Source organism: Marmota flaviventris, chromosome 1, assembly GCF_047511675.1.
Source record: "Marmota flaviventris isolate mMarFla1 chromosome 1, mMarFla1.hap1, whole genome shotgun sequence".
NCBI lineage: Eukaryota > Metazoa > Chordata > Mammalia > Rodentia > Sciuridae > Marmota > Marmota flaviventris.
In genome coordinates this window covers 83,016,903-83,042,629 of record NC_092498.1, presented here as the reverse complement: position 1 = coordinate 83,042,629, position 25,727 = coordinate 83,016,903, and the positions used below count along the sequence as shown (strand labels likewise).

The window sequence follows — 25,727 nt, the reverse complement described above, 5'->3', positions numbered from 1 at the left end:
ATCATTCTCTTAAATTCCTGCTGTGGTTTTCAAATACATTTTAGGCGTAACTCTGTTGTGTCCCTGCCTGCTCTTTTAGAACACCTCCAACTTAGAGTATACTGTTTATCTGATAGGTAAAACAGCACTTGTTTTTCTTTGTATTCAACACATTGTTCAAAAGAATTCAGAGAAAGAGAAGTCCCTACCTAAAAGGCCTAGATTCTACAAATTCACATGATTCTGGAACACCATCATTCCCAGATTGCTTTTGAGAATATCTTTATTTGAATACTTTGGGAAACGGAAGATTAGAAAAAAAAAGTTTCATCTCTTTACTAAAGGAACAGGAATACTGCTCAAAAGCATTGAAGCAGAAAACCTATCCTGATGAAAAAGAAAATCCTGAAACTTTGAGAACAGCAAGAAGGAAAATTGGGAGAGTATGGAGCCCTGAATTACGAGTACAGATATTATCAGTGCAGTGCACTTGGACAGACACACCTGATCAGCTTAGTTGACAATCAGAGGAGCTGGTGGACAACAAGTTGACCAAGGAGGTTGAGAAGTTCCTAAGCCTCCTCGACCTCTTCCTCTTCGTCCTCGTCGAACTCTCCCTGTTCCTCAGCAGTGGCATCCTGGTACTGCTGGTACTCGGCCACCAGGTCGTTCATGTTGCTCTCGGCCTCAGTGAACTCCATCTCGTCCATGCCCTCGCCTGTGTACCAGTGCAGGAAGGCCTTGCGCCGGAACATGGCAGTGAACTGCTCAGAGATGCGCTTGAAGAGCTCCTGGATGGCTGTGTTGTTGCCAATGAAGGTGGCTGACATCTTGAGGCCCCGCGGTGGGATGTCGCACACGGCTGTCTTCACGTTGTGGGGGATCCAGTCCACGAAGTAGCTGCTGTTCTTGTTCTGCATGTTGAGCATCTGCTCGTCCACCTCCCTCATGGACATGCGGCCTCGGAAGATGGCAGCCACTGCCAGGTAGCGGCCGTGGCGGGGGTCACACGCGGCCATCATGTTCTTGGCGTCGAACATCTGCTGGGTGAGCTCGGGCACCGTCAGGGCGCGGTACTGCATGCTGCCCCTGCTGGTCAGGGGCGCGAAGCCAGGCATGAAGAAGTGCAGGCGGGGGAAGGGCACCATGTTCACGGCCAGCTTGCGCAGGTCTGCGTTCAGCTGGCCCGGGAAGCGCAGGCACGTGGTGACCCCGCTCATGGTGGCTGATACCAGGTGGTTGAGGTCACCATACGTGGGGGTGGTCAGCTTTAGGGTGCGGAAACAGATGTCATACAGGGCCTCGTTGTCGATGCAGAAAGTTTCATCCGTGTTTTCCAGCAGCTGGTGGAGAGATAGGGTGGCATTATAGGGCTCCACCACCGTGTCTGACACCTTAGGTGAAGGCACGACGCTGAAGGTGTTCATGATGCGGTCTGGGTACTCCTCCCGGATCTTGCTGATGAGCAGGGTGCCCATGCCTGAGCCAGTGCCGCCCCCCAGCGAGTGGGTCAGTTGGAAGCCCTGCAGACAGTCACAGCTCTCTGCCTCCTTTCTCACCACATCCAGCATGGAGTCCACCAGCTCGGCTCCCTCTGTGTAGTGGCCCTTGGCCCAGTTATTCCCTGCACCACTCTGGCCTGCCACAGGAAAGAGAATATGAGACACAAACGGACAAGGATTCTGGATGCTGTCATTTGCACTGTGGAGAAGGTGGGACTAGTCTTACAAAACCTTTTAGATATGCTTTGGTTACCTAAGACTGTCTGCAAGACTGAATGTTATCAGTGAACCTCAAAAATGCTGGGGATCATCCTAAGGTGAAAAAAAAAAAAAACAAGTTGAGGAAGAGAAAATATTTAACTAAATTCAGCTGCCTCGGCAATTAGGGGAACCTTGTTCACTACTCTCATGCAGTACGATTAGGCAAGAGGAAGGCACAGTGTGATCAGAGGGAAAGAGGGACTCTAGGAAGTTGTCTGAATCTTGGTCACAGGCTGTGCTTTTGGCCTTCATTACTTTAATTTGGTTCACTGTTTTCCCTGGTCCCTTCAAGTGACCTGTAGCCTATTAAGCCTCATTAAAAGCTCTTCTTGCTCTTGAGTCTTTCCCTTCAGGGCTTGTTGTAAAGGAGGCTGACATGAAATCCTGAGTTGTCCAGAGTGACCAGAGATATCTCCCCACCCCCATGCAAGGGGTTAGGCCAGGACTGGGGCCATCTGTGGACACAGTCTCACCTGGGCACAGAACACTGAGAACTGTGAAGTGTGTGGCTGTCAGGAAGAAGGTGAGTCACAGTCCCATGGACCATGAGGACATACCAAACACAAAGTTGTCTGGCCTGAATATCTGGCCAAATGGTCCCGATCTCACCGAGTCTACCGTTCCTGGCTCCAGGTCCACTAGGATGGCCCGAGGAACATACTTATTGCCTGCAGGAACAAAAACTCACTTACACCTGTGCTTGGTAAAAAAACATGGGTAGGGTCATAATTCTATGTAGTTCTCACAGAAGAATTCATTACAGAAGATTCCAACATTTGAGACAAAGGAATGAAAAAGGGAAAAGAAAAAAATGCTGTGCATGCTTAGTTGTGTTAAATTAAAAAAGGACTATTAAGGAACTATGAAATCTGTTTTTTGAGGTTGGCATTTTATATGAATGTGCAAAAATGCATTCCTTTGTCATTTCTATGCACCTAGGACTTTTCCTCTGCCACAGTATGGGAAGCAAGTTTAATATGCATATACTCACCAGCTGCTTCATTGTAGTACACATTGATTCTGTCCAGCTGTAAGTCACCATCTCCATGATAACTGCCTGTGGGGTCAATGCCATGTTCATCACTGATGACCTCCCAAAACTGAAATGAAAAAAAAAAAAAAAATCACTCATGGCCCTGCATCCTGTCACTAGAATGGCCTTGGAATAGTGATCAGAGAGTTAAGAGTGTCAGACTAAGACCAGAGAGCTGGTCTATTTCCCATATCAGTTGCTTCCTAGGGGTTTGGAAGTCTGCAGGGCACGAGCCATATATGGTCACAGACTGATGGGCTGGAAGCACATTGGGAGAGAAGGGGGCGACCAAGAACCTCTTGCAGGAAGCAGTGGGCACAATGGGGCTGTCCCTCCAGGCAAGTTTGAATGTCCCTAAATCCCTGCTGATGGATGGGTCCCAGGATGGGTTCTAGCAGGACCAAGGATCAAGTGGCCCCACTCCTTGCACAAACCTCAGGCAGCTTTGAAGGGTACAGGTCATTGCCAGGCATGTACATGTTGTCCTCTGGATCCTAACCCTGGCAACGAATGGGTGAAGGAGGGTAGGCATGGTGTTGGGAGGGCATCTGAGTGGCAGAGGAAGAAAGTGGCCATCATGAGGAAACGTGTGCCCACAAAGGATGGATGTGTCCCTAGGTTATTTAAAGGTCACTGATTCAAGGCACACCTAGCTCCATCACCATATTCATGTGCCGCCCTGGCACACCTGGTAGCCGCGCACACCAGACTCCCCCCCTCAGTCCACTCTTATCCTTGGAACCCTTTGCCCTGGTCTGTGTCACGCAGGGTCCGCTCCCCAGTGACGTGCCCACCTTGGCGCCGATCTGGTTGCCACATTGGCCTGCCTGGATGAGCACGATTTCACGCATGATGCCCAAAGGCTGGTGAAGGAGCTGAGGTGAAGGCCTCTTTGGAGCGAGAGGAGGCCAGAGCTCTTGGTTTAGGAAAGACTGCCTCAGCCAGCAGCTCTGCTTTTCTATCCTGGGATCCCGCCCAGCCCCAGTGACGTAATGCTGGGCGGGGGAAATGAGAGGTTACCTATGAAAGGGATTCAAATTGAAGGAGCAAAAATGCTTGTGTAAAGCCCCAGGTGATGCCTTCATCATGAATATGAATTCTACTTGCAATACTAAGGGTTGGTCTGTATCAGAGGTGGAAGCGAAAATCAAGTCACCCATGAGGAGTCTCTGGGCATTAGCTGTGTCTTACTTAGTCCTGCTTTAGGAAGCCAGACCTGGGAGTACTCCCAGCATATAGGCAGGTGCCTGCCTGGTGCCTCCTCTCAGGCTGGGGTTGGATATCATGGACTCTGTACTACCCCTTTCGCCCTTGGACAAGCTTCTGGGCCTCCACTGGACAGCTTGTGCCACTCATACTATTCACATTTGTCCAGGGCATGGCCTCCACCTCCACACCACCCCTGCCTCCAATTCCATACTGTAGCACAGTGCTTACTGGCTTTGAATTCACTTGCCGTATGGTAAACACAGGTTCATCTAGTTCTGATAAGCACATTGTTTCTACTCCTAAACAGTAGGAGGTGTGCGAGGTGAAATTAAGATGTTTCCAAGTTTCACCTGACCTAGGTGCACACATCTTTTCCCAGTTGTTCAAACAGTAATCTAGGTACTCCTGTTAAGAATTTTTACAGATATAATTAAGGTTCCCAATCAGTTCCCAATTATTTGACCTCAAATAGGGAGATTATCTGTGTCTCTTCTAATCAAATGAGCCTATTGATTGATAATTAACTTAATGACCACCAAGGCATGAGTCTGAACAAGTTGATGTTCATGATGTTCCAGGGGGCAAGACAGAAGTACCTCGGTTGAAGATGTTTGATTTGGCTGGGAGGATCTCAAGTTCAAAGCCAACCTCAGCAACAGGCGAGGCACTACGTAACTCAGCAAGTGCCTGTGTCTAAATTAAATACAAAATACGATTGGGGCTGGGGCTCAGTGTTTGAAAGCCCCTGAGTTCAATCCCTGATACAAAAAAAAAAAAAAAAAAAAGGTATTTGATTTGTATTACTGCCCCTCCCCCTTCATAAAGAATCTGAGAGGGCTGAGGTTGTAGCTCAGTGGTATAGCTCTTGCCTAGCACATGTGAGCAACTGGGTTTGATCCTCACCACCACATACAAACAAATAAAATAAATGAATACATTCTGTCCATCTACAACTAAAAAAAAAAGATAGAAAAGAAGAACCTAAGAATTGACAAGTAGCAGGCTGACATCAGTCATGGGAAGGAAAAATCACAGTTCCTCAGCTAGTTTCCAGATCTAAGGTGGTTCAAGTTGAAAGCCCAGAATAGAAGGGAGGGGCCCCTGATCCTTTCTCACAGGGGTAGTCATTTACTATCCCTTAACAGTAACTACAGAGTGAATAAAGAGGAATGCTCAGAATCTCTAACCAAGGATCTGCACTAAAATGGATTTCAAAGGACCCAAATCACCATTGTGGTCCATTGATTAGCATTAGAGTCTTTGTATTTTTCCCTTTTTGAAAGTTGGCATCTCTCTATGTTGCCCAGGCTGGACTTGAACTCCTGGGCTCTAGTGATCCTCCAGCTCAGCCTCCCCTGGAACTGGCACTACAGGCACCCACATCATGAACAACTTAGAGAAAGGTTTTATGGAAGCCTCGTGATAAATGGAGACCTGACCAAAGTCTATCTCGCAATGGGTAAAGTGAGTCTGGTCTCACTCTTTATTTCTACAGTCACTACTTCATATCCTTGCAAGAGCCAAGCAATCTTCCAGAGGACCCCAGCAAATTTTCCTTCTATCTCATTGCCTGCAATTGTGTCATGTGCCTAGGTCTTAACCAACAATGAAATGCTGGGCCATATCTCCTAAAACAAAGATAACCTGCTCATTTAAAAAAAAAAAAAAAAAGGAGGGGTATGTAGAAAGTGGTTCTATGGCACTGAAAGTTAATTCCTGCAGAGACTCTCTTTTACAAACCTTGATACACTCTATAAGAACAAAGAGTCAGAAAAAGTGTTGAGGTTTCCATTTTTTCTGATTGCAATTTTGTTTATGGCAAATTAAAATAAAAACCACTTATTGCAGGAAAACCCCAGTCCTATGGATGCAGTCTGAAGACTATACACTATTTCTTCCTTATTACAATAGTTAGGCTGTCGAGAACATTTGGAGTTCAGGCAAAAATGAGATTGGTCTGTTCACACTGAGTTCATTCCACATCTTTCCCCTTCAGTTTGGAAAAACAACAATGTGTACAACATTAATTTTTCAGATTAATTTTATTGTATGATAATATGTGATGGAGTTGTCTCCCTAGGCATTCTGATTCTCATTAAGTAGGTTGAGGACTCATTCCAAACAAAAGTGTGCTTTTCAGTATTATATTAGTATCCTCTAGAAGAGAGTTTCAAGAAAAAATAAGCCCCTCTTGCTATAGAATCTAAATGCAGCTGTGTGCATGGCAAAAAGGATGAGCTTAGCCCCCCTTGAATAGCTGGCTGCTCAGCTCCTGCTCTCCTTACACTTCCTCACATCCCACAATTTCCTACTTTTTGAACTTTGGGAATTTCTAGTCCTGATTAGGTTGTAGAAGGGACTGTTTATAATTCTGACCTCTGTTGAAGTTGTCTGGGTTTTACAAAGTGGAAACATAAAACTGTGTGCAGAAAAGTAATTTTTCCCTACAATAAATTTGTAAAGTAGTGTGCGAGCACGTGCACACACACACACAAACCTCCAGAATATTTGGAGATACTAGTTATCATCATCTCATCTCAAAAGGAAAGAGGTATAGAATGCCATGTGCAGTGCCCAGAGACACACAGATAATGATGGAGCCCGCACACAAACCTGGATCCATCTAAGTACCTTGGTATTGCTCCTAGCTCCCATTGCCATAAATGTCACTCAGCATCCCAAAATACCAACTCTAGCCACAAACCAAGGCTCCATTTTGTTGTAGGGACAGACAAGGCAAGGCACCGAAGACAGCAGGAAACAGTTTTCTTTGGCTGCAGCCAGGTTCAGACGGCATAGCTTTTGCTGTAATCAATCAATCCCCTGAACCCTGAGTACAGGTAGTTTCAGAATTTTATACCCAGCATATAATGGGAGGGGCTCAGAAGTTCACAGTCTGCAGAAGTCCACATAAAAGCACCTTTTCTTTCACTGTTTTGGGCAAGTTAACCCTTCAAAGACAACACCTGAGAAGGGGAGAGCTTATTCTCCCCTTTCTTTCCTCCCCCTGCCAGCTGTCACCACTGAGCCTAATTGGTAACTTCTCTTATCTTAATAGACATCTCTGTGAATCCCCAGCTCAAAGCCAGAGGCCTTGTTTACACATTTCTACAAACTACTATACTAGATATATATTTGTGAAAAACTAGTAAAGGGGGTGTCCAGCACCTGGAGTGCTGATTTCTTCCAGGAAAGAGGCCAGATAAATTAGGGCAACAGGAAAATAGGAAGTTTATCTCATTGAACTATTTTATTAACAGTCATAAAATCAGCCATGGTGAAGATTTCTGGAAAAACGCAGTTAAGATTTTCTGTGGAGAAAGGGGGTGCCACTACAATTTCCCAAGTCTCCTTTTAGTTGACACAAACCCAAGGTGTCAACTCATATATAAGACTTTGCTCCTTGCTTCTCTCCTGTCTGGTGTGACTTTCTGGCCTAGCCCCAGAACATGCAGTTGGACCCTCACTGATCTTGCCATCTACAGAATCAGCCCTCTGTGTACATTGTGCTCTTGCTTCCTCTTTCTTTATACAGCAGATAGTTAGTTACCAGTGTAAAAAAAATCAGTGGATATCTCTAGAAAATTATTGCATAATTCTAAAGTGCAGTTTTTTTATTTAAAAAAATAAATAGACCTTCCAAAACTTAAAAAAGAAAAAATTTAATAATTTTAACTTTCAATTTTAAATGAGAAAGTGACATGTTTATTGAAAAACATTGATAATGTCTTTAATTTGTTAAATAGGCTGGAAAAGTTAAATTATAATAGACTAAATATATTTACTGTATTTTCAGTTTGAATTCTATGAGAATAACCTAACTTCCCTACCCAAGAGAGAGAAAAAGTATATAAAAGTAGTAAATCATTTATTTTTATCAAAATAATATAAGGCAATTTTTCCATTCAATAAATGAACAAAACAGCCAAAAGACATATTTACTTAATAAAAAGTAAATAATTTGAGAGAAGATGAACTCTATTATTACATTTTAGTGAACAGAAAGACGTATTTGCATGATGGTTTTAAGCTGTCCAACAGCCTTCACGAAGGTTTTGTAGTTGACGGCAACGGAGATTTTCCTTTCATCTTAGCTGCCTTTTCCATTTTTACCTGTAAATTTAAAACATTCATTTATTTACTAAGTAGTAGACCATTCTAAGGAACAAAAGATTGCACATACCTCATTTGGATTCAGGCCTTATTTATCACAACCATGTCACACAGTTAATAAGCTGCCATATACTAAAGCCAAAATCCTTTATTTTATATAATTTTTATTGTTGGTTGTTCAAAACATTACATAGTTCTTGATATATCATATTTCACATTTTGATTCAAGTGGGTTATGAACTCCCATTTTTACCCCGTATACAGATTGCAGAATCACATCAGTTACACATCCACTGATTTACATATTGCCATACTAGTGTCTGCTGTATTCTGCTGCCTCTCCTATCCTCTACTATCCCCCCTCCCCTCCCCTCCCCTCCCCTCTTCTCTCTCTACCCCATCTACTGTAATTCATTTCTCCCCCTTGTTTTTTTTTCCTTTCCCCTCACTTCCTCTTGTATGTAATTTTGTATAACCCTGAGGGTCTCCTTCCATTTCCATGCAATTTCCCTTCTCTCTCCCTTTCCCTCCCACCTCTCATCCCTGTTTAATGTTAATCTTCTTCTCATGCTCTTCTTCCCTATTCTGTTCTTAGTTACTCTCCTTATATCAAAGAAGACATTTGGCATTTGTTTTTTAGGGATTGGCTAGCTTCACTTAGCATAATCTGCTCTAATGCCATCCATTTCCCTGCAAATTCTATGATTTTGTCATTTTTTAATGCAGAGTAATACTCCATTGTGTATAAATGCCACATTTTTTTAATCCATTCGTCTATTGAAGGGCATCTAGGTTGGTTCCACAGTCTAGCTATTGTGAATTGTGCTGCTATGAACATCAATGTAGCAGTGTCCCTGTAGCATGCTCTTTTTAGGTCTTTAGGGAATAGACCTAGAAGGGGAATAGCTGGGTCAAATGGTGGTTCCATTCCCAGCTTTCCAAGAAATCTGCATAGTGCTTTCCAAATTGGCCGCACCAATTTGCAGTCCCACCAGCAATGTACAAGTGTACCCTTTTCCCCACATCCTCGCCAGCACTTGTTGTTGTTTGACTTCAGAATGGCTGCCAATCTTACTGGAGTGAGATGGTATCTTAGGGTGGTTTTGATTTGCATTTCTCTGACTGCTAGAGATGCTGAGCACTTTTTCATGTACTTGTTGATTGATTGTATGTCCTCCTCTGAGAAGTGTCTGTTCAGGTCCTTGGCCCATTTGTTGATTGGGTTATTTGTTTTCTTACTGTTTAATTCTTTGAGTTCTTTGTATACTCTGGATATTAGGGCTCTATCTGAAGTGTGAGGAGTAAAGATTTGTTCCTAGGATGTAGGCTCCCTATTTACCTCTCTTATTGTTTCTTTTGCTGAGAAAAAACTTTTTAGTTTGAGTAAGTCCCATTTGTTGATTCTAGTTATTAACTCTTGTGCTATGGATGTCCCATTGAGGAATTTGGAGCCCAACCCCACAGTATGTAGATCGTAGGCAACTTTTTCTTCTATCAGACACCGTGTCTCTGATTTGATATCAAGCTCCTTGATCCATTTTGAGTTAACTTTTGTGCATGGCGAGAGAAAGGGATTCAGTTTCATTTTGTTGCATGTGGATTTCCAGTTTTCCCAGCACCATTTGTTGAAGATGCTATCCTTCCTCCATTGCATGCTTTTAGCCCCTTTATCAAATATAGTTGTTTGATAGTTGTAGTTTTGTGGATTGGATTCTGTGTCCTCTATTCTGTACCATTGGTCCACCCGCCTGTTTTGGTACCAGTACCATACTGTTTTTGTTACTATTGTTCTGTAGTATAGTTTGAAGTCTGGTATCGCTATACCGCCTGATTCACACTTCCTGCTTAGAGTTGTTTTTGCTATTCTGGGTCTTTTATTTTTCCATATGAATTTCATGATTGCTTTCTCTATTTCTACAAAAAATGCCGTTGGGATTTTGATTGGCATTGCATTAAACCTATAGAGAACTTTTGGTAATATCGCCATTTTGATGATGTTAGTTCTGCCTATCCATGAACAGGGTATATTTTTCCATCTTCTAAGATCTTCTTCTATTTCTCTCTTTAGGGTTCTGTAGTTTTCATTGTATAAGTCTTTCACCTCTTTTGTTAGGTTGATTCCCAAGTATTTTATTTTATTTTTTTTTGAGGATATTGTGAATGGAGTGGTTGTCCTCATTTCCATTTCAGAGGATTTGCCGCTGATATACAGGAATGCCTTTGATTTATGCGTGTTGACAAAATCCGATCCTTAAAGAGACATGATTGCCTGTTTTTAAATGCTGTGATTTTAACTTTACAGAAGCATTTTAATAAAAATAATATATAAATAAATATTGCTTTAGAAGAGAGGATCAATTAACTTGAATTGCTATTAAAGAAATTTTTTTAATACTTAAAAGCCTAACTATACATCCAGCCTGTGCACATTGCCTACAGTTACAGAATGCACCTAAGCCAGCCAGACTGTCTCTGACACCTGGACTCCTTTAAGGATGCTTCCCTGTAATTCTGGTGTCTATATTCCCAAAGGCCTTGTACTCCTCCACTGGAGTTCAAGCAAAGCAGCCGCATACATTCACAAAGTGGCAGCCTTCTAACATTTCAGACACATGTAAACGCTTCCCATGGGATTAAAGAACACAAAGAAGAGCACAAGCCCACCTACTTCTTACCCCCACTCATATTCACACACCTCAATTTTCATAGGCAAGAGAAGGGGACAGAAAATAAAGGGCATGGCAGGTGGAGACAAGGCTTCCTAGCTTCCAACCTGGGAGGGATAGTGTGAAGAAACCAGAAGGGACCTGGTAAAACCAGTCTATCCAATCCCATCAAATCAAAGCAACAAATTCCCAATAATAAAAGTAATAAATCTAACCTGTACTTCTCCCTCATTATTTTCTCTCTCCTCTGTGAAACAAACCTCATTCAGGAACCATGCATTCATGTCACTGTCACACACTGTTATCAGTCAACAGGTCATCTGAAGGACCTCCAAAAGACACCCTACTCTAAGGCAAAGATTACCGGTTTTGGGGGCGAAAGAAGAGCATTTGAATTCTACCTCTTTATTAAAGATTTGGGGCAAGTAATTTAACCAATAGTTTCTCATTTGTTTTTAAAAAAAGTCATAGTAATAGCTATGTCTCAAGGTTGTTGTGAAGGTATAAGTAAGATTATATAGATCAATATAATTGATCAATAAGTACTCAACAATTGCTGCTCCCCCTGTCTCCTCTCATTTAGAGCCAAATGTTAGATTTGCAGTAACACTTGGTAGGAACGACTACTGGAAATTGAACCCAGTGTCACTTTACCACTGAGCCACATCCCCAGGCCTTCTTATTTTTTTATTTTGAAACAAGGCTCACTCAGTTGCTGAGGTTGACCTGGAATTTCCAATCTTCCTGCCTCAGGCTCCTGAGTGGCTGGGATTACAGGTGTGTTCCACCATGCCCAATTATATTAACTCTTTTTTTAAAAAAATGCAGCAAACATGCAAAACAACAAACAAAAGCAGTGTTTACTCACTTAAAATAATACTTAATACATCCATCTAGAGTCCCAAGTACCTCCTTCTTCTACTTTCCCTTTCTTTTAATATTTATTTCCTGGGGCTGGGGATGTAGCTCAGTGGTAGAGTGCTTGCCTAGCAATGGTGAGGCACTGGGTTTGATCCTCAGCACCACATATAAATAAATAAGATAAAGTTATTAAAAAAATGTTTAAAACAATTAATTCCTGCATAAAGTACCTTGCACCTAGCAGATCTTTCATAATTGTTTCCTTACTAAAATTCTCCTTTCTTGGGGAAAAGAGAACAAGCATCATCATAGCAGAAGAAAATAATTTGACCTGATATATAAAAGAAGCAACTTTTCAATAACCTCTGAAAGTAGCTGCTAAACCATGTTACCACCAAGGCTTCAACTGTCCAAACCAACTTACTTTTATTATAAGATTCTTCCCACACCAAATGTTACCAGTGATTGGCAAAGGATAGAAGCAAAACCCAGATACCCACATAGCACTGCTCTTGAGAGGGATCCTGAACCAAGAGATACAGTTTGCTAATGGTCCCTTTCCTCTCAACAGTTCTGGAGTAAAAGACAGGGACTACAGATGTGTGAGATACATGTCAACTCAGAGGAAATCATTCCTGTTGGGGTTTCTTAGATTTGAACACCATTAATCATACAGGCTAGACAGGTTATAAGTTGTCTCATAAAGCCATCAATCACACAGGCTGGAGAGTTATGAACTATATCTCATAAATCCAGACATTCCAGGTTTACTGCACTCTGGATGGGCCTGGAATATCCTTTAAAACATTCATAAATAAGATCTCCTTTCATTATCTTCCCACAAGCAAATACACTGGCATGTCTTCAACACTATCACACTACCCAGGCCTCTGGAGGACATAGAGTTCTAGAACCCAGAACAATTAAAATCAGTCTGTGATTATGTGTGTTCCAAGAATGAAGATCAATTCCATTATAAGCCCTAACCTCAATGAGGCTGCAAAAAAAGCAGTTTTTAAAAATCACTCTGGACATTTCATCTCCATCCCTGATGTCCTCCTACTACCTCTTTTCTCTTTGTTATGATCTAAAAGTTTCTGACCTCCACCCCCAAATTCATATGCTGAAACTTAGGAAGTGGGACCTACAGGCAAGGATTAGGTTATGAGAGCTGGCACCTTGTACATGGGACTAGCGCCCTGTGAAGGAGGCCCCAGAGAGGGGCCTTGCCTTGTCTACCACGTGAGGGCATAATGTGAAGGCGCCATCTGTGGACCAGAAAGCAGCCCTCACCAGACACTGAAATTGCACACCTAGATCTAAGACACTCAACCTCCAAAACTGAGAAATAAAATTGTATACAAACCACCCAGTTTAGGAATTTTGTTTCAGCAGTCCCAACAAACTGAGACAACTTTAAGCCAGAGCTTTCCAAAGAATTTTCAGCAAAGATAGAAAAGTTTAATATCTGTGCTGTCCTTTAAGGCAATCGCTAGCCACATGTGGCTTCTAGGCACTTGAAATGTGGGTAGTGTGACTGAAGTAATTCATTTCAAATTTTAAGTCATTTAAATTTAGACTCACAGAAGCACTTATGGTGAATGGCTATAGCACAGATAGTTCCATCTCAAAAAAGTTCTACTGTCCAGTTAAGCCTTAAACACTGATCAGGACTCTCCCCATTTGTTTCAAAAGTCTTCATCAGGAAAGCTAAGCTAATCTATCTCCCATTCATTTCCTTTGCTCTTGGATGGTAAATTTATTTGGTATTCTTTTTCATATCTGTAGTTATTCAATGAGCTCTTATCTAAGAGTCATAGAGGATACAACAAAAAGTGATAGGAGGCCTGGGAGTGTAGTTCCGTGGCAGAATGCTTACCTAGCATGCATGAGGTCCTGGGTTTGATCCCCAGCACCACAAAGAAAAAAATAGTCTTTACTTTTGTGGGGTTTGCTACTTAGTTGGAGAGATTATAATACCCTAACAAGAAAACAGTCCTAAAGGAAGCAGTTTCTGCCATACAGCTGAAATGCCATCCCTCATAGTGCCTTAAGCCAACAGACTTTCATTTAACAAAAACCAAAGTCAAATTTCTCAAATATGAACACTGCTATGAAACTTTTGGAAGTATAAAAAAGGTCTTTGTAGTTGACATCCATGAAGGCAAATGTCATTATGTGTTAATTTTTTTTATTTTCCATAAATAATTACTTATGCAAAACTTAGTACATATAAGGCAGTACACTAGGTACTCGGAAAAATACAAAGATGAACAAAACACTATGCTTCTTCTCCAGGCCTTCACACTCTGGGGAGAAGTGATGAAACTGGCCATCACTGAAAGTGGGAACACATCATACCACACTGCTTGGGTCCTAGCAATTGTTAAGACCTTTCTTTAGTGGTCTCTCTTTTTAAAAAAAAAAAAAAAAGCTATCAGGAAATTTTAACTTGAAACCAAAAAAAAAAAACCTGTAAAAAGAAATAGTACAGATTAAAAATTCAAGGTATATTCAATCTTCATTTGACAATTTGTCGGTTCTTATGATACATGTTTTATTTCTAATGAGCACATATTATATATATTCATGAGGCACAGTGTGATATTTCACTACGTGTACATAAGTGTAATGACATCAGGGTAACTGGCATATCTATCACCTTAAACATTTATTTTCTCTAGGTGTTGAAAACATTCCAAAATCCTACTAGCTATGTTGAAATGTACATTTTATTGTTGTCAACCATAGAAACCCTTCTATGTTACAGAACACTGGAAGTTATTCCTATACCTCTGTACCTGTTAACCATCCTTTTTCTATCCCCCCTCCCTGACAATCACATATTTTAAATTTAAAAATAAATAGATCTGGTACTTTAAGAAAACACAAATTCCAGATACACATGGGCATGGGGTTATAGCTCAATGGTACAAAACTTGCCTCACATGAGTGAGGCCCTGAGCTAAATTCCCAGCAGCAGGGCAGAGGGGAGTCCATATAATTTACAAATATGCTGACAGTTGATATTGTTATTTTATTTGTATATTAATCAATATTTATGACCTCTATAAATCAATCTTAGTATATAACACATTATTCATTAGTCCTGCTTCTTTCTGAATTATTCTACATAAACCTCCAGGCCTAACACCAACTATAAGTAAAGACTTTGCAAATTATTTTTTATGATATTCCAAATTCAATGTATAATCATTCTATAGTATATTTGTGATAACTAAATTTTTATACCATGAATTTCCTTAAAAACCTACCCTATCCTGATATCGTCTTTCAAAGAAAGCCATGTCATCCTCATCAGGTCTCCTTAAGGAAGAATCTTGACTACTTGTACCTACTGACATGGAAAAAAACTAAGTAATGACATATTTATGACATATATTCCCCCAGAATTGAAAAAAATACAATGAAATATTTCTTCCTGCTAGGTGATGTTTTATTTTCTGAATGAGAAATGGCCCAAGAAGTCCCAATACCTAATTCTTTTTAAGAAAGCATGGCATCACAAGACAGAAGTAAACCAACAGCGGCAAACATTCTCTCAAATATTCAACTGGCTGTATTAACGCAACGTAGCTATTCCATATGAGTACACTTAGCTATGTCCAACTTTTGACATTACAACTAGAAATCCATGCTATGCTTTGTACATGAAGGATAATATAATACAAAAGTATGATAAATGCATGATGTAATGCATTGCTGTCTGCATTACTGAGGCTTTACTGAAGCCTTGTATAGGCAACCACAATGATGATACTATCCACTTTGAATTTTAGCCATCTTTCATAGTATTTATTTTGTAAAATTAATGAAGTTCTAATTTGTAGGCTAAAAGAAATTTAAAACTGCTTCAGTGTGAAAAATCTAATTTTCTTTGTAGATCATCTAAAAGCCTATGGAGAAAAGTTCACCTTCAGTACAAATGAATGTCTTCATTGGGTGCTTTCATTTCCAAAACAAAATATCAATCTAGACATCTCTTCTTCTGGTTTCTAAAGTATATAAATTCACCCTCAACCAGCAACCATAAAAGCATCTAACCCCCAGTAAGTTTCCACAGGGTGCAACCATATCTCAACTATCTTTCACAAAAGCTTTGTTGAGAAAGCTTACAATATGAAAGGAAAATCCACACCTCTGGAAACTCTGGGTCTATTCCTGGATCAGGTTGGGCCATTTAAACTATGTCCTTGCAGACTCCCTTTCCCAGACCTGCATTTTAATGGTACATGATCACTCTTACCAGAGGTGACTACAGAAAACTAGCATGTATAGTCTGTACTTGCTGAAAAGTAGCTCTCGAAAGCTCTTTTTGGATGTCCTTGGCCACTGCATCACTGAAGATCACTATACAAACTTCTTTAAAATTCAGTGTTGGTATTCCATGCATCGACACTGGGAAACTTGTGCTTTCTCCTTTCCAATAAGTTGAAAGGACTTAATCAACCTCACCTGCCCCATGCCGTGGCTGCCATTACACTCAGTCTAAACTGAGGCTTAATGCAGCAATTATATCAATCTTGAAATCTGCCACGATTGTCTTTTTTTTGTTGTTGTTGTTCAATTTTTACATTCAATTATTGCTTCATTGAGTGTTGATTTTATAAGCAGCATTAGAATGTCTTGTGGAGAATGTCAGGGTGTATGAAGATACAAACAAAGTCAAAGAAAGTTCTCATTTTAAAATATTAAAACCTAAAATATACCATACAATTTCCAGAGCACTTGCCCCAGCCTGCATGGAGCCCTAGGTAGGATGCACGCCACCGACAAAACAAAAACCAAAAAGCCTTTTGATTTCTATCTCCAATGTTTTCATTCTCTTTTTAAATAAATGAAATATGGAATACTACTTGTTTAAAATGAATTTATTTGCACTTAATATATGAATGGCAAAATCCTCCTAACCCATGGTTATCACTGGATTACATCCTCTTGGGGAGAATCCAAAGAATGGAGGTAATCAGTCCACTAGAGGGCACTCTGATTCAAACACCAGAGCCATAGAACCAGAAAAAGGTCTAAATTTTAATTTATATTATTATTATCAGATTCCTTGTTATTCTCAGATTTATCTATTTTTTCCCAAATAAAAAATGAAGTTGCTTGCTTTCTTGCAGTGTGTGCCAATATAAAAGAAAAGTAAAACAAAAGGCTAACTTTGAGGTCAAATTGTGTTACATAATAGTAGAAAGAAGAGAAGCTTAGGAAGGAAACCAAAGCTCAGTATTCTTACTATGTCCAAAAATATTTCTCACTCTAATTCATTACCATTTGTTAGTGTTTCTGGAGAAGAAGTAGATGGTCCTTGCAATGCTTTTAGAAACGCGTGGTCCATGGCAGTAACTGGAGAATTTAAAAATTCAACTGAAGGTGCACCTGAGAACAAAACACATGCAGAATGAAAATCTGTACTTACAGGGATACACACAAGTTATCGTGTCTAATGTGAAGTAAATTAGAATCTAAGAAGACTCATTGGCAAACTTTTTGTTTTGTTTTGTTTTGAGAGAGTCTCTCTGAGTTGCCTAGGCTGACCATGAAATTGTCATCCTCCTACCTCAGCCTTCAAAGTCGTTGAGATTACAGACATGTGCCACCATGCCCAGCAGAAAACTCCTTTCTACAAAAAAGAAAATGTTAGCTGGGTACAGTGATGCATGCCTATAATCCCAGCAACTCAGGAGGCTGAGGTGGGAGGATCACTTGAGCCCAGAAGTTCAAGACCAGTCCTGGCAACACAAAATCCCATCTCAAAAAAAAAAAAAAAAAAAACAATAACAAAAAAACACACAGGAATTTTTATTTCAATTTTTATCTGTGACATAACGGAAAATGGTTAAAAAAAAGTATTTTTGCATTTTTCAACACCTTTCTCCAAAACATTTTTTTCTATGAAAAAATATTGTCCATTAATGTACCTATGTCAGCAAATTACTAAACCCTAATATAGTTACAACATTCACTAAAAGAAACCTCTGGTTGACGAGGATAGAATAAGTGTATTTTCAATCTTTTCCTGATCTAAAAATATATCTAAAAAAGTATAAAAAATAAAGAAGAAAGCTCCTTCTCCAGTGATTTAAGGAAATATCCACCATCCCCAAACCACAAATTACAAAGACCTTAGTGCCTGGACTTGGTGCTTAGTGCCTGGACTTCTGGACCAAAAGGAAAAGTAAAGAGAAAATGTGCACTTCCTCCAAAACTACCACTTCCCCACAGCCCTGTCCCCACATATGGGCACAGGGAAGGAAAGAAACTTTTAGCCCTAAATGGTTTTAAAGTTAGTCCCATCTTGTAATGTGAACAGTATAGAAAAATTGTTCAGCCCTTCCAAATCTTGGCCCCCTTCCTGTCCCCAGCCACCCTCTCATGTGGCACATGAGAATATAGGAGTGGGAGGGGAGGTTCAGGTCCATTCAGGCCCTGGTGCTGTCCTCTGGTTGATGCATGTGTTACTGATCTCAGATGCTCAAGGATGGCCTAACTGGTCATTTGGTTCCTCAGCTTGATAGGACCTGGTGGCCTCATACTGACTCTCACTAGAAGTACAGACTCCCTCAAAGCTTGCCACTTCTTCTATGGGATCCCCTGGCTCTTACGACCCATCTTCAGTTCTGGCCCTGGGGCCACCTTGTCCCCCTATGACAGATGTCACGGCATTGCCATTATCTCACATTTGAGCTACCTGACAAGCATTCCCTGAGAGCTAGGAATGATGGTCCTTGTGTACCATAAAGGAACTGCATCCCAGCCAGAGGTCACCTCTATTTAGGGGCCTACATGGCTACAGGGCCCCTCTGCCCCTGGGCTCCCCCCCCACACTTGACTGTAGGACAAAAACAAAGTATGGAAGCATATATCTCCTCTCCTCAATCTCACCTCTCCGTACCTTCTCCCTCTATTCCCTCAGAGGCCAAGAGGAGAGATTTTCCTTTCTGAATACTATGAAGATACTTGGGTGATAAAATACTAGAAATCACAAAAAGGCAACGATGCCAGCTACTATCACTGTTGTTTGGCATTTTTCTGAAAGTAGTAGCCATTAAATTAATCAAAGTAAGAAGGTTCATAAATATTGGAAAGAGGCAAAAATACCATTATTTGCAAAATATAGTAAAATATGTTTAATAACTCTAACATTAAGTAATAAGACTGATAATAAAAATAGCAGAAAACATTTGCTTTTTTATAAACAAACAAAACATAATGGAAGAAAAAACATGCATTACACTTATGTATTTTCTTTTTTAGTTATATAGATGGACACAATATCTTTATTTTTATTGGGTTTTTTTGGTGCTGAGGATCAAACCCAGAGCCTCACACGTGCTAGCAACTGCTCTACCACTGAGCTATAGCTCCAACCCAGGATAGCTATATTTAAAAGAGATTAAATAACTAGAAATAAACTTAATTAAGAACCGTGCAGGACTTCTAGAAAAACAATTTCGGAATCTCACTTAGCTTCACAGAAGAAGATAAATGACAACATTTCAAAAATATCGATTATTTCTACGTCAAGCTACACACTCTATGTGATCTCAATTAAAATGATAATTCATATTTGTATAATTTCACAAAAAGATGCTATAATTCAGTAAAAATTAAAAGGTAAGAATGACTCAGAAAAATTCTAAAGTAATAAAATTAAGGTTGTATTAATAAAAACAATATGGTAAATTGTATAGAAATATTGAGGCCAACTATGGAGGCCATAACGTTCTGTAGGTTGAAACCAAACATTAGCTGAAGAACCCAGATCAAGTTGTTAACTTCTATGTAATTGCTTACTTCTCAATAGATGAATGGCTTAAGAAATTGTGGTATATATCCCACACTTACTATATGGTTGTATTATACACTCCACACACAGTGGAGTCCTAAATATCATTAAAAAGAATGAAAATTATGGCATTTGCTTGTAAATGGATGGAATGAAGGGTATCATGCTAAGTGAAATTAGCCAAACTCAGAAACTCAAAGGTCGAATGTTTTCTCTTATAGGTGGAAGCTAGAGTAAAAGAAAGGAAAGAGGGAGGGAAGAATAAGATTACCTAAAGAAGCAATCAAACACTAATAGGCAAGAGAAAGGAAGTCTAGGAGAATAGAGGAAGGAGAAGGGGGTGGGACAGGAGGGAAAAGGGCAAAGGAACAGGGAGATTATGAACTGAAATCAGTTTCTACGCATGCATGAATATATCCAGATGAACCCAACTCCTATGTATAACCATAAAACTCTCATATTAAAAAAAAAAAAACAAAAGGAAGTTGTTTACTATTCTGTGCTAAGTCTCCTAGTGTGTAAAATAAGACTACTCTAACCCATGGAGTTGTTGGGAGGATTAAATGAGGAAATACACATGAAACGGCTGGAATAACCCCTGGCACAAAGCCTCCACCATCATCATTATCTTTGTACTTGTATTTGGATTCTCTGTAGCTGATACATGAGCCTATTACAATCATGTACCTATTAAAACTGCAAATTCTACTTTACTTACGGAATTTAACAAGTTAGATATCTAAACTACCTAGAACAGAAAAATGCATAAACATATCAAGACAATCTGAGAAGATGAACATAAACAGGAGGAAGAACAAATATCAAAACACCATGAAGCCATCAAAATTTTGTATACATAATATTGGCACAGGACAGACAAACAGGCCAGCAATACAAAATTACAAGTGTGATAGACTATGAAAAAGTTTCCTATTATTTGACAAAGAATGGTGTCGGATAACTGTCCACCAATTTGGACAAAACCTGAAGTTAGACATAATTACCTCATAGTTTCACAAAAAAGACAATAATTCCAGATGCCTGAAAAAGGTAAAAATGTAATTGCATATTAAGGTAAAATGAAGAAGAGTATGTTTCTAAAATTAGAGTAAAAAATAAATTTGAATAGGGAAGGCCTGTCCAAAATTTAAAAATTGTGACTTTTTCCCCCTAAGATTAAAAGATGGGCCTAAGGATATAGCTCCGTGGTATAGCATTTGCCTGGAATGTGCAAGGCCCTAGGTTTGATCCCCAACACTGAAAAAGAAAAGAAAAGATTTTAAAAAAGTGACAGATTGGGAGAAAATATCTGCAATACACAGAAAGAAAGAAAGAAAGAAAGGATTAGTTTTCAGAATAAATAAAGAAGACTTTGCATAAATCAATGAAAAAAGATAAACACAGAAAAACAAGCAAAAATATGAACAGACAATTCACAGAAAGTAAAACAGCCAATATATATGAAAAGATCCTCATCTCACTAATAACAAAGTGAGAAAAAGCAAATTGAAGCAATAAACAATTTCACTCAACAGACTGGCAAAAATTAAGTTTAATAATATCAATGATGAGCTCAAATGTGAGAAAGTAGGTCAGATGAATCACCACGAGAGGAATTAAAAACAAGTTCTGGGCTGCGGATATACCTTCAGTTGGTAGAGTGCTTGCCTTGCATGCACAAGGTCCTGGGTTCAATCCCCAGCACCAAAAAACAAACAAACAAACAAACAAAACAAAACAAAAAACAAACAAAGAAAACAAGTTCTGGGGCTGGAGTTGTGGCTCAGAGGTAGAGCACTCGCCTAGCATGCATGAGGCACTGTTTGATCCACAGCACCACATAAAAATAAAATAAAGATATTGTGTCCACCTATAACTAAAAAATAAATATTTAGGGAAAAAAAGAAGTTTTGCACTTTGGGAAGACAACTTGTTTTAAGCACGTATTAAAATTTCACATGAGCACACACTTCACCCCAGCAATTCTATTTCCCTATAGCTACCTTAAAGTCAAAGTCATAAAAGGACACAAGGAAGGAAGTTCAAGTATTTTTCTAGACAAGATTGTGTGTAATGGCAAAAAAGATGGAAACTTAAATGCTATGAACAAGGAAATAGCTAAACTGATAAACTCCAGTGTGGAATACTGTGTAACAATGAAAAAGAATGACATAAATTCATGTTTCCTGATAATAGGCCTTCAAAATTTTTCTAAGAAAAAGAGGTAAACTAAAAATGTATGCTTAAGAGAAAATTAAGTTAATGACAGCAAATTACTCTCTGGGAAAGAAACTGGAGTAACGAAAAGTGTGTACCATGGGACTTTATATTTCATTTCTATTGTTTGAAGTTTTACAAGAAAGTATACATGTATGTTTACATAATTTTGAATGAAAAAATAAAATATATCTTTGTTGTAAAAAGAAAATAAAATTCCCACATAGAAGTGTTTAATGTAGACAGGGAACATATTCACCTCCCCAGTCCCCCTCAACTCTCTTAAGTTTACAGCTACCTTCAAGAGTTTAGAATACATCCTATTAAACCTTCCCCTATATTAGTTAGACTTACATGTACACAGAAGATATATGGGGGTATATACATGTATGGACAAATTTTATATAGATGTGATTTCATGTATGCAGGCAAAGGTACATATACACACATGAGCATAGGCCTACAGTTTTCCAAAATGAGATGATTATAATGCTAAAAACAGGATAAAATAGGGTAACAAGTAAACCGTATCATGTCGAATAAAATAAACATTATTTGGCTATCACAAACAATGGGGATATGAATTGGGATACGTGCAGGTACTGAAGTAGAAATGATCTTTTTCCTTTTTTTTTTTTTTTCTAAATTTTCTATAATGACAATGTATCACATAGTGGCAATGAAACCTTCTAAAGATTAACAATCAACTGAGGGAATATTTTCTAAAAAAATAAACATGATGAACAAAAATTGCTCAACAAAGACTTCACTACTGTTAGCGCCATAAAAATCATGACAAGATCACAATTCATCTGTCATCACTTACCGATCCCACTGTCATCTAATCGCATGTAGCCTTCTACCAGTGAGCTGAAACCAGTTAATCCTCCCATTGCTGCATAAGGAACATCCCGTCCCACTGGTTTTCCCTGAGCCATTCTTTCTTGCTTTGTTTCCACGACTGTGTCATGGGCATATGCAGGCTGACCACAAGCACACGTGAAAGAGCTATGGAATCCTGAACACTTGGAACCTGAATAAAGACGTAAAAGACGTTACATGTTTAAAGTTCAGGGACTGTACTGTCCACCCAAAGGATATGGTTTGGCCAAAGATGGCTGAATCTAGATCCTCTGACCCTTTATCCCAGTGCCCCTGACCTCCCTGCAGGCCACTGCTCTTACTTCTGAAAGATGGTGAAGTGGTAAGTGCATACATAAGGTACATAGAAGGAAAAAGATTTTTTTGCAAAACCGGCTGGGACTAAAGTAACGAAGTTAAAGAATGCAGTATAGGAAATGCAGGCCCTGTCCTCAAAACCCAAGTTAAATGCACATATGATGGGGACAGCCCAGTGGGCAGGTCCAGGTTGAAATCATGTGGAATACCCTACAGATCAGCTCCGATAAAAGCCATACAGAAAAACCAACCCATAAACCCAAAAAAGATCCAAAGGATAGTACTGATGAATGCTACAACACCAAGGAGTCATGAAAATATTATGCTAAGTCCAAGAAGCCAGTCACAAAAGACCACATATCCTATGATTTAACTTACATGAAATGTCCAGTATAGGCAAATCCATAGAAATAGAAAGTAGACTGTGGTTGCAAAGGGGTGGAGAGAGATAGGAATAAGGAATGACTACTAACAAATATGGAGTTTCTTATTAAGGTAATGAAAATGTTCTAAAATGTATTATGCTGTTACCTGCACAAGATTCACCTTGATGAATATATTTAAAATCATTAAATTGTATGTCTTAAAGATGTGCATTATATCTAAATAAAGTTTTTATATAAAAAAAACAAGCCATATTGGAATGGAAGCCAGAATATATCATTAGCAGAATCATTACCAGATCATACCTCTCAAAAATAGAGAACATAAATCTGCTTTATCCAACACTTATATGAAGTCTTTGAAACATGTTCATTCCTGCTTCTTTCAATTAAAATGTTTTAGAGGTTAAGTTTCCCTTATCAAAAGTTCTTAGGCCTGGAAATATTTCAGATTTTAGACTTCTTTGGATTTTGGAATATTTGCATAGACTACTCCCCAATCTGAAAAATTTTGAGTATCATATCAGGCCCCCAAAGATTTTTGTTTTATGACAGGGATTGAATTCAGGTGCACTCAACCACTGAGCCACATCCCCAGCCCTATTTTATATTTTGTTTAGAGACAGGTTCTCATGGAGTTGCTTAGCACCTCACTTTTTGCTGAGGCTGCTTTTGAACTCGAGATCCTCCTGCCTCAGCTTCCCAAGCCACTGGATTACAGGCATGCACCACCTCGCCTGACTCAGCTCAAGTATTTGATGTGTGAAATTCTTTTTAGAAATCTGAAAAGGGGCTGAGGTGGTGCCTCAGCAGTAGAGCGCTCCCCTAGCACGTGCAAGGCACTGAGTTCCATCCTCAGCACCACATAAAAATAAATAAATAAATAAAGGTATTGTATCCAAGTACAACTAAAAAATACACAGACATTTATATATTTTAAATCTGAAAAATAACTTAGTTGAGGCCTGCAGTTGTAGCTCAGTGGTAGAGTTCTTGCCTAGCATGCACAAGGCCCTGGTTTGATCCCCCAAACAAGAAAAACAAAAGAGGAAGGAGAAGGAGAGAAGAACAAGAAAAATTTAGTTGATTAAACTCCCACTTTTTAAATTTTTGAATCAGATTGGATCGTGTCTTATAATTCTCTAAATAAAATCTATTCCCATTAACTTATGAGGTTAGAGTTCATGATTATTAAGCATACCAATAACTCTATGTATCTATACATTAAATTTTGCTTAGTTGTTTTTTTTTTTTCAATTCAAGATAAGATAAAATTCAAAATGAAGAGATAATTGCAGGTATCAAGAGACCAAAATACCAAGAGGCTGAATTGTGTCTGCAAGTGAGGAAGGTCATGCTCATGCCTACCACTATATTTCAGTGCCTGGAATGATAGTGCCTAGGACAGAGTAGGTGCTCTGATTTATTTGCTGAATGAACTGACGTGATGTGAATGCCCATTTGACTCCTCCTCTCTTAGGCTTTTGTTGAAAAGAAGAATAGGAAGAGTTGTTTCTGTCAGGGTTGGATCATTAATAAAGATATTTTATTGCGGGGAATGAGTATTGGGGATTGAATTCAGGGACACTCAACCACTGAGCCACATCCCCAGCCCAATTTTGTATTTTATTTAGAGACAGGGTCTCCCTGAGTTGTTCAGCGCCTCGCCATTGCTGAGGCTGGCTTTGAACTCAAGATCCTCTTGCCTCAACCTCCCCAGCCCCTGGGATTAGAGGTGTGCCCCACTGTGCCCTAGTAATAAAGATATTTTGTGTAAGTAAATTAAATATATATTTTGTGTTAAGTAAATCCACATATAATGTAATTTCATGAATGAAGCTCTTATAAAATAGGATGATCATAAGGAATAATCCAGGGCCATGAATAATTTGGATAATATGTGTGAGTTAATGAGGGTCCTCCTTGAGTTCCTTATCCACATCCACCTCTGTTTTAACCAAAGCCACTTTAGCCCCACATAGACACCCTCCCTCCTGTGCTCTATTCCAGTCTGCTTAGCTCTTTAATATTGAGGTCTGTACCTGATTAAACTGGTACAAAGACACATTCAATATTCAATAATAGAGAAATTCAAGCAACCTGCGGCTATGTATAATAGTGTAACTTACATGCATTGCATGTAAAACCAGGTGCAGGGCTGTGTTGATCAGCAAAGTGCTTGCATCTGCAGCGAACAGGCTGCGTGCCATTCAAAGGCACGAAAAGGTAAGCCCTGCACTGGCAGCCAATCACTTGGCAAGGCAGATCAATAGGGCGCTGCTGTGGAATTGTTTCAAAGTCAGTTTTATGTTGCTTATACCTGAAAAAAGAAAGGGAAGACATACAAACACAATCGGGTATTACCAAAAGTTACAATCTCTACTCTGTCATGCAAATACAATTCATTTTTGTTTGGTTTTGCTATTCTTGTTAATAAGGAAAACAAACTCCCCTGTATGCAGTATTTGTCAGCTTTGGTCAGAGGGAATCTTCATACTTTTAGATTTTTAT

The 25,727-nt window shown here is 39.5% G+C and overlaps 2 protein-coding genes across 3 annotated transcripts in view; both read right to left on the bottom strand.

Annotated features, from left to right (window-relative positions):
* Window positions 1-290: 290 nt before the first annotated feature.
* Window positions 291-25,504, bottom strand: LOC114090486 (tubulin beta chain-like). 2 transcript variants are annotated; one of them, XM_071613799.1, is made up of 4 exons: window positions 25,346-25,504; window positions 2,734-2,842; window positions 2,300-2,410; window positions 291-1,618 (listed from the first exon to the last, which is right to left on the bottom strand). In XM_071613799.1, the coding sequence occupies exons 1-4, from the start codon at window positions 25,424-25,426 to the stop codon at window positions 552-554; spliced, it is 1,368 nt and encodes a 455-aa protein (XP_071469900.1). In that variant the 5' UTR covers window positions 25,427-25,504; the 3' UTR covers window positions 291-551. The 2 variants fall into 2 exon arrangements, with proteins under 2 accessions (XP_071469900.1, XP_071469901.1); XM_071613800.1 differs by lacking the exon at window positions 2,300-2,410.
* Ccdc126 (coiled-coil domain containing 126) overlaps window positions 7,918-25,727 on the bottom strand; it is a 64,429-nt gene continuing 46,619 nt past the window's right edge. Inside the window, exons 4-6 of the mRNA XM_071613801.1 lie at window positions 22,481-22,687; window positions 16,920-17,027; window positions 7,918-8,097 (exon numbers count right to left, since the gene is read on the bottom strand). Coding sequence (XP_071469902.1) covers window positions 8,075-8,097; window positions 16,920-17,027; window positions 22,481-22,687 — 338 coding nt within the window. The 3' untranslated portion in view covers window positions 7,918-8,074. The remainder of the gene's footprint in view (window positions 8,098-16,919; window positions 17,028-22,480; window positions 22,688-25,727) is intronic.